The sequence below is a fragment of the Argentina silus genome (assembly GCF_951799395.1).
Source record: "Argentina silus genome assembly, chromosome: X".
In the NCBI taxonomy this organism is placed as follows: Eukaryota; Metazoa; Chordata; class Actinopteri; order Argentiniformes; family Argentinidae; genus Argentina; species Argentina silus.
Genome location: NC_139653.1, coordinates 43931890 through 43944139, shown reverse-complemented (window position 1 = coordinate 43944139; position 12250 = coordinate 43931890). Strand labels below are relative to the sequence as shown.

Sequence of the window (12250 nt, the reverse complement as noted above, 5' to 3'; positions counted from 1 at the left end):
TTGGTGAGTTACTTTGGCACTAGCTTGGTGAAATTGTTAGCAATTCTACTCGGTTAGCAAACAGATTCCATTAGGTTAGACAAAATACAGCTCTGTGCCAACTCAAACAGAAAGATAACTTTTAATTTAATAGAGGGTGTATGTAGCCTATTTCTGAATCGTGGGGGGAAAAAAATAAAATAATCTGCTATTGTTAGATCAAAGCGCATGTCTTGGTCGACTACTCCTGAAAGGCCTGAATGCCTGAATTATTTGTGGTGTTTTTGAGTATGAAGAAAGAAGAAGTAGGTTAAGTGGCCTGTAGTGTTACTCAGCTCCTCTGCCTGCGCTGTGCAACATGGCTCTCTGGTGGTGATGTGGAAGCGGATGTGCGTCCATCGATCGCACTCTGCTCCAGCAGGAAGTGATGTCACAGGCTGGCTGGCAGGCAGGCAGGCAGACGCTCTCTCTCTCTCTCTCCCTCCCTCCCCTCAGAGGGGTGAGGTAATGCAGCTTGCAACTCCCCTCTCTTCCTCTCTCGTTCTCTCTAGCTCTTCACTGCTGTGATATCGGCTCTTCATCCCTCTCTCTCCCTCTCTTTCTCACTGTGGACCTACTTCTTCATCACTGTGATCTCTCTCTCTCTCTCTCTCTCTCTTGTTCTATCTCTCCCTCTTCCTTGCTGTGATCTCTCTCTCTCTCTCTTGTTCTCTCTCCCTCTTCCTTGCTGTGATCTCTCTCTCTCTCTCTTGTTCTATCTCTCCCTCTTCCTTGCTGTGATCTCTCTCTCTCCTGCTCTCTGTATTTATCGCTCTCTTGTTCTCCCTCTCTCCTGCCCTCTCTCTCTCTCCTGCCCTCTCTCTCTCTCCTGCCCTCTCTCTCTCTCTGCCTCTTTCTTTCTTTCTCTCTCTCCTGCCCTCTCTCTCTCTCTGCCTCTTTCTTTCTCTCTCTCTCTCTCTCTCTCTCTCTCTCTCTCTCTCTCCTGCCCTCTCTCTCTCTCTGCCTCTTTCTTTCTTTCTTTCTCTCTCTCTCTCTCTCTCTCTCTCTCTCTCTCTGCCTCTTTCTTTCTTTCTTTCTTTCTCTCTCTCTCTCTCTCCTGCCCTCTCTCTCTCTCTGCCTCTTTCTTTCTTTCTCTCTCTCTCTCTCTCTGCCTCTTTCTTTCTTTCTCTCTCTCTCTCTCTCTCCTGCCCTCTCTCTCTCTCTGCCTCTTTCTTTCTTTCTTTCTCTCTCTCTCTCTCTCTCTCTCTCTCCTGCCCTCTCTCTCTCTCTGCCTCTTTCTTTCTCTCTCTCTCTCTCTCTCTCTCTCTCTCTCTCTCTCTCTCTCCTGCCCTCTCTCTCTCTCTGCCTCTTTCTTTCTCTCTCTCTCTCTCTCTCTCTCTCTCTCTCTCTCTCTCTCTCTCTCTCCTGCACTCTCTCTCTCTCTGCCTCTTTCTCTCTCTCTCTCTCTCTCTTTCTCTCTGCCTCTTTCTCTCTCTCTCTCTCCTGCACTCTCTCTCTCTCTGCCTCTTTCTCTCTCTCTCTCTCTCTCTCTCTCTTTCTCTCTGCCTCTCTCTCTCTCTCTCTCTCCTGCCCTCTCTCTCTCTCTGCCTCTTTCTTTCTCTCTCTCTCTCTCTCTCTCTCTCTCTCTCTCCTGCCCTCTCTCTCTCTCTGCCTCTCTCTCTCTCTCTCTCTCTCTCTCTCTCTCTCCTGCACTCTCTCTCTCTCTGCCTCTTTCTCTCTCTCTCTCTCTCTCTCTCTCTCTTTCTCTCTGCCTCTTTCTCTCTCTCTGCTCTCCCTTAGCTACCATACTGTTTGTGGTTTTCAGTCCACTGAGCATCTCTCTCTGACGTGCCTGTCTCCTTGCCACGTGAATGATGCCAGCCTTGCCTCTTCTGCTACATGGAGCCCATCTGTGTTAAGCGTTGTTGAAGAAAAGGTTTTTGTTTGGAACTTGCATACTGGGAACCCATATTTATGGAATACTAACATGTCACATTTGTTTTAATGAGAAGCATGTTGTAGAAGGTGTGTGTGTGTGTGTGTGTGTGTGTGTGTGTGTGTGTGTGTGTGTCTGACGCTATCAGGCTTGACTTGTTACGCCTAAACAACAGTAGGATATGCAGTATGTACTCAAAACCAGGGACGTCTTTTGTTACTCCTGGCCCAACTGCCCACTCATGACAACAACTTGCGCTTTTTCCCCCTTCACTTTTGTCCCGTGTGTTGGCTGGTCACCATGGAAACCAGGCTGCTTGCTTACTCTCTCCGTGGTAGTGTTATTCCCCATATCTCTCTCTCTCACCCCCCCCCCCCCCCCCCCCCTTCTCCCTCCCTCTGTGGTTCTTGCCGCAGCGAGAATTAGGTATGTGCTGCTTATTTATATATTTTCACCCCCCTCCAGAGGTCGAGCCAGGGTGGGTGAAGTGAAAAAGCAGGACCGTGTGTCTGCAGTCCGCAGCACTGCAGCATCTCTTGAGTGATGCTGTCGACACTAGAGTGATTCTATTGTCCACCACCTCCTCCTCCCTGGCTTCCTCCCTGTCTTTGTTTGTGGTTTGCTGTTACTTCCTATTAGATTAAAGGACTGCAGCAGCTTAGACCCTGTTCAGAAACAACCCCCCCCCCCCCCCCCCCATAGATCTGTAGGATGGAGCAGGTATAATTAAGATGGTGAACATTCACACCTAGCCTATCAGAGGTGTAGGCTTGAGCTACAACCGTTCTTGCTTAGATCTGTCCGAATACTTTATGATTTACACAATAAGTTACTTGGGCGGAGGGGCTCAGGGTTGTTAGAGAGGGGGACGACACACACACACACACACACACACACACACACACACACACACACACACACACAGTGTCTTGGGTGGAGCGGCTCAGGGTTGTTTCTGGACATGGGCTGTGTTTCCCACAGATTTTCTTTTTAGGAGGGGCACAGCACCCCCCCAAATCAGCATGTAGGCTTGCCATGATCAAACATTTTCTATTTTGACCCATTTCAAGTCTGATAGATTTTTAGAACCTATGTCCCAAGTGTCTTCTACCTTTATACGCAGGGTCTTGTGGTTATCTAGGGGGACAAAACAGGCTTTGGTTGGTTTAGGCTGCTCTTTGATATCCCTGTGGTGATGACTGTAGAGCATTTGTTTACCACAGAGAGGGGCATTGTGTGCAGCAAGCTGAAATCAGACAGAGTACCGCAGCCCCAGATAACACTGTAGATGGCCAATATGCCTCCTCACCCTCTCTCTCTCTCTCTCTCTCTCTCTCTGCAGAGCTTAAATGCAGCTATGGACACACACACACACACACACACACACACACACACACACACACACACACACAGCCTTGCACATTCTCTCTTACTCTCTCTCTCCAGCACCTCCCTCCCCCCGTCCTCCAGACCTGCAGCAGCAGGCTGTCACATGAGCGATAACCTCCCGCTAACCTTCAGCTGTAATCAGCCAGCTCCTGTCCTGTCATCGGGGGGATACTGGGGGTTACAGGAGACAGGACAGGCTACAGAAGAGAGAGGAGGAGGGGGGTACAGGGGCAGAGGGCACAGCAAGGCTCCCCAGCACCATGCTGGCCTGACAGACTGCCACACACACACACACACACACACACACCTCCACCTCTCCACCCCTAGTGGAAGAACCTCCACACTGTATTCTCTCTTTTGATAAGGAGTTGCTAGCCCTGTCGGTGCCACCTGTGGGATGGTCCCCCTTGAACTCCCCCCCCCCCCCCCACCTCCCCTTATCAATCCATTTCTGAACAGCCACTATGCTCAAATTCCCATTTCCATCATTCCCACTATAAATTATTTTAGCTCGGACATCAACAGATTCGACTGAATGACTTTAAGCACTGAAATAAAGGACTCTGGGTAAATTTAGCTTCTGCTTAGGTCTGCAGTCGTAAAAGTAGATCCACAGGAGAGTGCGTGTGCGTGTGTGCGTGTGCGTGTGTGTGCGTGTGTGTGTGTGCGTGCCTGGGTGTCTGTGCCTGTCTGTCTGTCTGTGTGTGTGTGTGTGTGTCAGCCCGTCCGCCCAGAGCACAAAGACAGGAAGAGTCAGGCATTGTAGTAGGTAGCTTCTCTCTCTCTGTCTGGCCTATTGTCCTCACTATCTCAACATCTCCATATCACTCTGTAGCTGCCGTCACTTAGCCTCCATATCTCCATATCTCGTCTTCATGTTGTGTCATTGGGTGTGTGTCTGTAGCCAGCCGTGTCTTGGCTATGTAGCACTGCATACCGTGTGTGTGTGTGTGTGTGTGTGTGTGTGTGTGTGTGTGTGTGTGTGTGTGTGTGTGTGTGTGTGTGTGTGTGTGTGTGGTTCCCAGCAGCCTTTCGGTTCACATGATTATCCTGGTACTCAGTTTCATCTGTCTGTCTGCAGTGGTTTGTCTCTGTCTGTCTGTCTGCAGGTGTCTCTGTCTGTCTGTCTGTCTGCAGGTGTGTGTCTGTGTATGTGTCTCTGTCTGTCTATCTGTCTGCAGGTATGTGTGTGTGTCTGTCTGCAGGTGTGTCTGTCTGTCTGCAGGGTGTGTGTATGTGTCTCTGTCTGTCTGCAGGTGTGTCTGTCTGTCTGCAGGGTGTGTGTCTGTGTGTGTGTCTCTGTCTGTCTATCTGTCTGCAGGTATGTGTGTGTGTCTGTCTGCAGGTGTGTCTGTCTGTCTGCAGGGTGTGTGTATGTGTCTCTGTCTGTCTGCAGGTGTGTCTGTCTGTCTGCAGGGTGTGTGTATGTGTCTCTGTCTGTCTATCTGTCTGCAGGTGTTTCCCTACTGTACTTCTCATTTTCTTCATCAGCTCCATTGGGAGTCATTCCTTCCATTACTTGCCCACAGCAACAAGAGCTCATTATCGAGACAGATGTGCTATCTGTGTCAAGAGTGTGTCTGTGTGTGTGTGTGTGTGTCTGTGTGGGTGTAATTTCTCTATTCAACATGTGAATTACATGTATAATTTAAGTCCTTTGTTTGACATGTTCCTCAGACATACTTTCTGATTTCTGTCTTTTGTTTTTCCCGGAACAGCAGAATCCCTGACTCAAGCCTTTTACTCTGTGCTTAAGCTATCTTGTCTGCCGATCAAGAGAACTAATTGCCATTTCTTTTGTCTGTTTCAGAAATCGAGCGATAGGCGATTACCTTCGTTCCAATGGATATGAAGAAGCATATTCCGTTTTTAAGAAGGAGGCGGAATTAGATATGGTGAGTTGTCTGGTGAACCCCCCCACCACACACGTTCAAAACAATCAGGCCAATTTATCCAAACAATATGACTTAATTTCCAATTTATTCTGTGTGACTAAAGGTGTATGTGCCCAATTAATGTGATCTAGAACCTTGATTAGGGTGTCTGAAAGATGTGTGACACACACACACGCACAAATATATACATGCACGCGCGCGCACACACACAAATAGATACATGCGAGCGCACACACACACACACTCCTACAAGCTGGACACAGAGAGCGTTACAGAAACTGTGCTGAGAAGAAGAAAAAATAAGCTGTGCTAAGAGTCCTTTGAACAGAGATTGTATGTTCAGGATATTCAAACAGGAGAAACAAAGGGGCCGCGTGCGTGTGTCAGTTTAACATGTAAATGCATCCCTCTCTCTGTACCTCTCTCTTTTCTCCAAGCCCCCTTCCCCGACAGACAGGAGAGGTTTCCATTGCTGGTGGAAACGGCATGCATAATATATGAGCCATATGAAGGGGGAAGCAGTGCCCTGGCAGGGCCGTGTTAAAAGCCTGCCTTCATGCTGCCCCGGTGCTATTAACACCCCTTCATTGTGTCCATATAGGCCTTTCATTACCTGCTAATTGAGGAGGTCTGCCGTTAATTCTGTAATGGCCTTAATGCAATAGAGAGCTTTTCTAAAGTAAATTATGCCCTTAATAGGAAGGTGCTATTCATAGTAGGTGTGCAATTAGAAGGTGTGCATTTTTGAAGGTATAATGGTCATCCCTTTCCATTTGCGCTCTCTCTCTCTCTCTCTCTCTATCTCTCTATCTCTCTATCTGTCTCTCACAAACACACATACCCTGCTGATGGACTGGCAGGTGTGTGTGTGTGTGTGTGTGTGTGTGTGTGTGTGTGTGTGTGTGTGTGTGTGTGTGTGTGTGTGTGTGTGTGTGTGTGTGTGTGTGTGTGTGTGTGTGTGTGTGTGTGTGTGTGTGTGTGTGTGTGTGTGTTAAGCCATCGGCAGAGGGTCTGGGCAGATGGCAGATCAGACCACAGCAGACTTCTCCAAACAGTATCCCCCATTCTCCCCCCCTCGCCTCTCTCTCTCTCTCTCCTCTCACGGATGCAGTGCCATGACCCCTTTCATCACCCCCCCATCTTTTTATCGCTCTCAGCACTGAGAGAGGCGGCAACTGTTCTCTTGGACACCTCTGATTTTCCAACAGAGCAGTTTCTGCCAAGGAGTAGCCTGCAGCTCCCCTCACCTCAACATTGTCTCTTTTGTTTTCATAAGAGGAGGGGAAAAAAAGGCGGGCTGTCAATCATGATGCCTGATAGCTAAAGCTGAAGAATCGTATGCTGTAGTACAGTTGCATTGTACCAATGTGTGTGTGTGTGTGTGTGTGTGTGTGTGTGTGTGTGTGTGTGTGTGTGCGTATGTGTGTGTGTGCGCGTGTGTGTGTGCGCGTATGTGTGTGCACGTGTGTGTGAGCCCCTCAGTTTGAGTTGTGCGTTTACGCCCCCGCTCTCTGCTGTTTGAATTGGCTGATTAGCGTGGTAGACAGCGGCAGGTGTGTGGCTCAGCTGTAGGTGCACGCCTGGGTCATTTTACCTCAGACAGGTGGGGGTGGGCTCCATATGCCTCATGTCTCTCGACCACACACACACACACACACACACACACACACACACACACACACACACATACACATAAAATGGACGCCACACCCTCTGGCTTCGCTCTTCAGGTGGAAGCCACCGCCAAGTTAACTTCCCTCAGCCGGCCCAGTGGTGCTGTTTGTGCCACTCTAAGCTGCGTAAGCCTTCCTTGTCTGTAGGAGATTAGCCTGTGTGAGGGGGATTAGGACTAGGTCTGTGTGTGTTTGTGTTTATGTGTGTGTTTGTGTGTGTGTGTGTGTGTGTGTGTGTGTGTGTGTGTGGTGAAGGGTTACAGCTAACCTCTCATCTGACCCATGCCATGCCGCTCCATTGTTTGGCTGGTGGGGTGTAAATCTCATTGCCTATTACTGTACCAAAACAATCTGCATCTAACCCCAGCTGGATCCCAGAGGCTCTCCCTAGGCTGACGTCTCTGATTCACACTAAGCTTTGATTGGATTGTAATTGTTTTCTTTTCTTCTCTCTTTTCTGCCACCAGAATGAAGAATTGGATAAGAAGTACGCGGGCCTTTTGGAAAAGAAATGGACCTCGGTCATCAGATTACAAAAGAAGGTTTGTAGCTCGTTGGCTGTCTTGGGAGATGCTACTGTGTGGTGTGTGTGTCCATCTGGTGCTGGGAAAAAGGGAACTATGGGGGCTCTGGTCAGTCCTGCTAGTCTTGTGTGTGACTCTATTGAAGCATTTCACCATAAGTCACCAACCACAGACTTGCTGTAGATTCAGTGTTTTATAGTACAAAGATCTCAATGTGTGGGAATAGGACTTGTTATCCACCACGTATTGAACTACTTTAAAACAGCCCTGCCTTGATGTATATGATGTGTACATATATATTATGAGGTATATCCATCAGCATACAAGTTTATATTGGTCTTTTAGCTCCGTTGAGTCCATGGAGTTATGCTTTCCTTCTTGGGTTTTCAATATCTAGATACGCATTTGTTTCAGTCAGGGGAGGCTGGTGGAGGGCTCATTGTGATGCATGGAATGAGGAATGGTATCAAACATGTGCTCCATGCGTTAAAATGAGCCAACCTTTAATATCTGCCTCCACTGGTTTTTAATGTACTGCACTCTTCATTTGTTTGTTACCTGGAGTCAAAGCTAAACTGTGTTAGTTGTGTCTCAGCTGGAGTCAAAGCTAAACTGTGTTAGTTGTGTCTCAGCTGGAGTCAAAGCTAAACTGTGTTAGTTTTGTCTCAGCTGGAGTCAAAGCTAAACTGTGTTAGTTTTGTCTCAGCTGGAGTCAAAGCTAAACTGTTAGTTGTGTCTCAGCTGGAGTCAAAGCTAAACTGTTAGTTGTGTCTCAGCTGGAGTCAAAGCTAAACTGTGTTAGTTGTGTCTCAGCTGGAGTCAAAGCTAAACTGTGTTAGTTTTGTCTCAGCTGGAGTCAAAGCTAAACTGTGTTAGTTTTGTCTCAGCTGGAGTCAAAGCTAAACTGTTAGTTGTGTCTCAGCTGGAGTCAAAGCTAAACTGTTAGTTGTGTCTCAGCTGGAGTCAAAGCTAAACTGTTAGTTGTGTCTCAGCTGGAGTCAAAGCTAAACTGTTAGTTGTGTCTCAGCTGGAGTCAAAGCTAAACTGTTAGTTGTGTCTCTGTAGGTGATGGAGCTGGAGTCTAAGCTAAACGAGGCGAAAGAGGAGATCACCCTGGGTGGACCCATCGCGCAGAAGCGCGACCCCAAAGAGTGGATCCCACGCCCGCCAGAGAGATACGCGCTGAGTGGCCACCGCAGCCCCGTCACCCGTGTCATCTTCCACCCCGTCTTCAGCGTCATGGTGTCCGCCTCTGAAGACGCCACAATAAAGGTGAACAACGAAACACTCTGAGAGTGTCTACGTACGTCACAAACCCCCGACTTCAAAGACCCCTGTCACGACGGAGGGGTCATGACCTGAAGCAGCATTGTGTATGCTGGCTGTATGGCCACCGGCCATACCAAACTGTCAGAAAACCGTATACGTATGAAACCACGGTCCTGTTTCGTGTGTGGAATTTGGGTGTGACTTTGGTTGCAACCTAGCAACTCAATACAAAACCTAGACTGAGGAAAGTCCAGCTCCTTCCAAAAAAAAAAATGTGTCCGTAAAAAGCTGGCAAAACATGAAACGGACATTTCACCGTTGTCGGTCTCCTAACCAACAGTGAATACATGGTAAACTATGTTACTGTAGCTAACTGCTCCGACTCTCTTTCCGAGACACCTTCTTGCTGCTTCGTGCCTCAACTTGATGAGATGTCTTGGTATGTGACACATACACTATGTAGGTGTACATGTCACATATCACAGAACAGAAACAAAGCAATGCACACCAACATAGTGTGTATGACCTTTAACTATGTTCTTGCTTGTTTGGGTCACAGTGACCTTTTTTTCTTTTCCCTCTCCTTAATCCTTAAAAAGAAGGGTGAGAATGGAAAAAAAAAAGAATGAGTGGAGAGAAAGCTATGTAAAAAGACGCAGTGTTTTTAGTCCCGCGTTCCCAAGGCAATGAGCTCCTTCTCTTTTTATTCATTCAGTATGTGCCAGCCTGGCTCTCTCTCCCTTGCTCCTTCTCTCTCTCTGTCTCTCTCTGTCTCTCTCTCTCTCTCTCTCTCTCTCTCCCGCATGCCAGCTCTTGCTCTCTCTTGTATGCACTTTCTCTCTCTCTCTCTCTCTCTCTCTCTCTTGTATGCACTTTCTCTCTCTCTCTCTCTCTCTCTTGCTCTTGCTCCCTGTCTCGCACTCTTGCTGTCTCTCTCTCTCTCTCTCTCTCTCTCTCTCTCACTCTCTCTCTCTCTCTCTCCCCCGCATGCCAGCTCTTGCTCTCTCTTGCATGCGCTTTCTCTCGCTCTCTCGCTCTTTCTCTCTCTCAGGACACGCCCTGGCCTACAGTATAGCGCACTCTCTCTCCATCGATTGACATCCATAGTGTCTAAATATATACTCATACATAGAGGATATAGACTAATCATTCACTATATTATTTTTGCAGCCCATGCATGTCTGATGCTAGACTACTGCTACCAGCCGTGCCCCAGTTTGGCTGTGTTCAGTATAAATATTTGTGCTGTATGATTTATTCATGGGGAATCAGAGACGCACGTTCATCTCCTCCATTTGGCCACGCTCCCATAAGGGGCTACTCCCCTTCCCCTCCTCCCCCCTCTTCTCTGCTAGCTCCTGGTTTCTCGCATCCTGCTTTCCCCCGTATAATTCATCTTCCGCTTGGGCAAGGGCCGCTCCACCACCAGCAGCCGCCCGACCAACCATCACCTGGGCCGCCAGGCCCGGTCCCAAATCTACAAATCTGCCCTCCTCTCGTCTTTCTCCTGGCCTGGCCTCCCTCTGTGCCCTACTTTTCCCCAAAACCTTTCTGTTAAATCTTTAACTGGGGAGCTGAACTTAAGCAATCAACCCTCCCCTCTCTCTCTCTCTCTTCCTCTCTCTCTCCCTCCCTCCGACATTCCAGAGAGGCTGTTTTTTTCGCCTGCAGTCAGAAACTATTCTCTTCTCCTCCGTCTCCTCTCTCTGATTGGTATGCAGGGGGTAATTGTCAAGGGAGCTTTGGAGCGCTGCAAACCAAACTGTGCTTGCTTTAACTTGCATGCTCTTTCCTCCCTTGCTCCCCTCTCCCTCTCTCTCTCTCTCCCTCTTGCCCCCCTCCCCCCTCTCTTTCTCCCCCCTCTCTCTCCTCCTCTCACTCTCCTTCACCTTATTCTCTGCTCTCCCGTTTGCAAACATGGCAGATCTATGCAGAACCACTTTTTTTCTACCTTACCTTGAGCTCTCTGCCTTGGCAGTATGCAAATCAGCAAGTTGTGTCAGCAGTGCCTCTCCCTCTCTGGCTCTGCATGGTGATAAAAGACACTGTCCCTTAGCCCAATAGGTCATTTTTAAACTAGGCCAAACAGCTTGAGATCCATTCTCTACGAGTCTCACTTAGTCTGACTCTCCGAGAGAGACAGAGAGAGAGAGAGAGAGAGAGAGAAATTCCGTAATCTGCTGTTGGAAATCACCTAAGTGTCAGAGGGGATCTTGAACACCCTCTTGGTAACGTGCCAGACAGCCCCCCCTAAGATGTTAACTCGACGGAGGTTCATCCCTCCACTGAACTAGGCAACATCAGCGAGTCTACAAGCCAGATCGCTGCTTGAAGTGCAAACATACGACAGCAGCATACATATTGAGTCTGATAGCCATCGAACCCATCAACAAGTGCTGATGGGAGGAGGTGAATAGAGAGGAGTGCTTCAAAGGGAGGCGGGAATTTCAACCGGAATTCTTCTGGAATAATTATTCTGGATTTTTTTTTTTTTAAATAGATAATTGAATGCACACTGGTCACCTGCGAAATACTGTTTAGTTTTCGACGGGTGTGGACTTCCTTACAAATTCCAACAGCCCTTTTTACGTACTCTGCTGGAATCCGAGATCCAGCGTCCACTCCCTACCAATCATCTCCCTACTCCCTACCAATCATCAGAAGAGCCCTTGGGTGGTGTTTCCCCCACCTTATCTCAGCTATAAATGTCACACCAGACATATTAACCCATCAACGACTGTACTCCAATCAACCTTTCCCATAGAAACAGTTGCAATTCATTATTTTTACCCAGCAGTCCCTGCGACGGACGGTGTTATGAAATGCATTCATTTTTTATTGTTGTGCTGCCCAGTGTCGTAAGGACGTCATGCTGTTGCAAACACATTAAACCCGCAGGTCGTTCTCAGGTCAGGGTCCCCTTCCACTCGTTACCTAATCTCCATCTGGACTCCTTAACTAGGGTGATAACGCAGGCGTTAGCAAGAAGAGGCCGTAAAATAAATGGCACCGTGTATCCGATGACAGGCTGTCATTGACAGTCGATGACGATGATGACGACGACGACGATGATGATGATGATGATGATGATGATAAACTGGGCTTGGCTCAAGCTTGGCAGGGATGGGTTTGGTGGCAGACTACCATCACACCATAGTGGGGTGGATTTTGTGGTTGACTTCACCAAGCTGGAGAGAGTGGTGGTGGCGACCATGGGGGGGGAGGGAGAGGAGAGGGGGAGAGCTGAGCTAACTTGGCAGTAGGAAAGCTCCAAATGAGGCAGAAGGGGGGTGGAGATTGGGGGGGGGGGGTGGCTGTGGCCTGTCACTGTCTGCCCAAAACCAACCCCCCTCTCTCTCCCCTCGTTCAGCTACAGAGGAGAGCTTATCCCTCCGTGCCTGTCTGTGTGCCTGTCTGGAGAGAGAGGGAGTGGGTGATAGCCATCAGCCTTGTGATCCAAGCACAAATCCCATTGTCAACATCACACAGTCACAATAGCCCAGCCCCCTCTGGTTACTATGTGTGCCAAACAGATATTTGAATTAATGTACTTCAGAAGAATAATGATGCAGTCTCGAAAAATTGTAATTCAATCTCTGATGAGTT

General features: G+C 48.4%; 1 protein-coding gene across 1 annotated transcript in view; it reads left to right on the top strand.

Moving 5' to 3' along the window:
* pafah1b1a (platelet-activating factor acetylhydrolase 1b, regulatory subunit 1a) overlaps positions 1 to 12250 on the top strand; it is a 43702-nt gene that overhangs the window by 21004 nt on the left and 10448 nt on the right. The window contains 4 exon segments of the mRNA XM_083696088.1: positions 5094 to 5178; positions 7319 to 7393; positions 8441 to 8657; positions 8660 to 8746. Of these exon segments, the coding sequence (XP_083552214.1) occupies positions 5094 to 5178; positions 7319 to 7393; positions 8441 to 8657; positions 8660 to 8746 (464 nt within the window).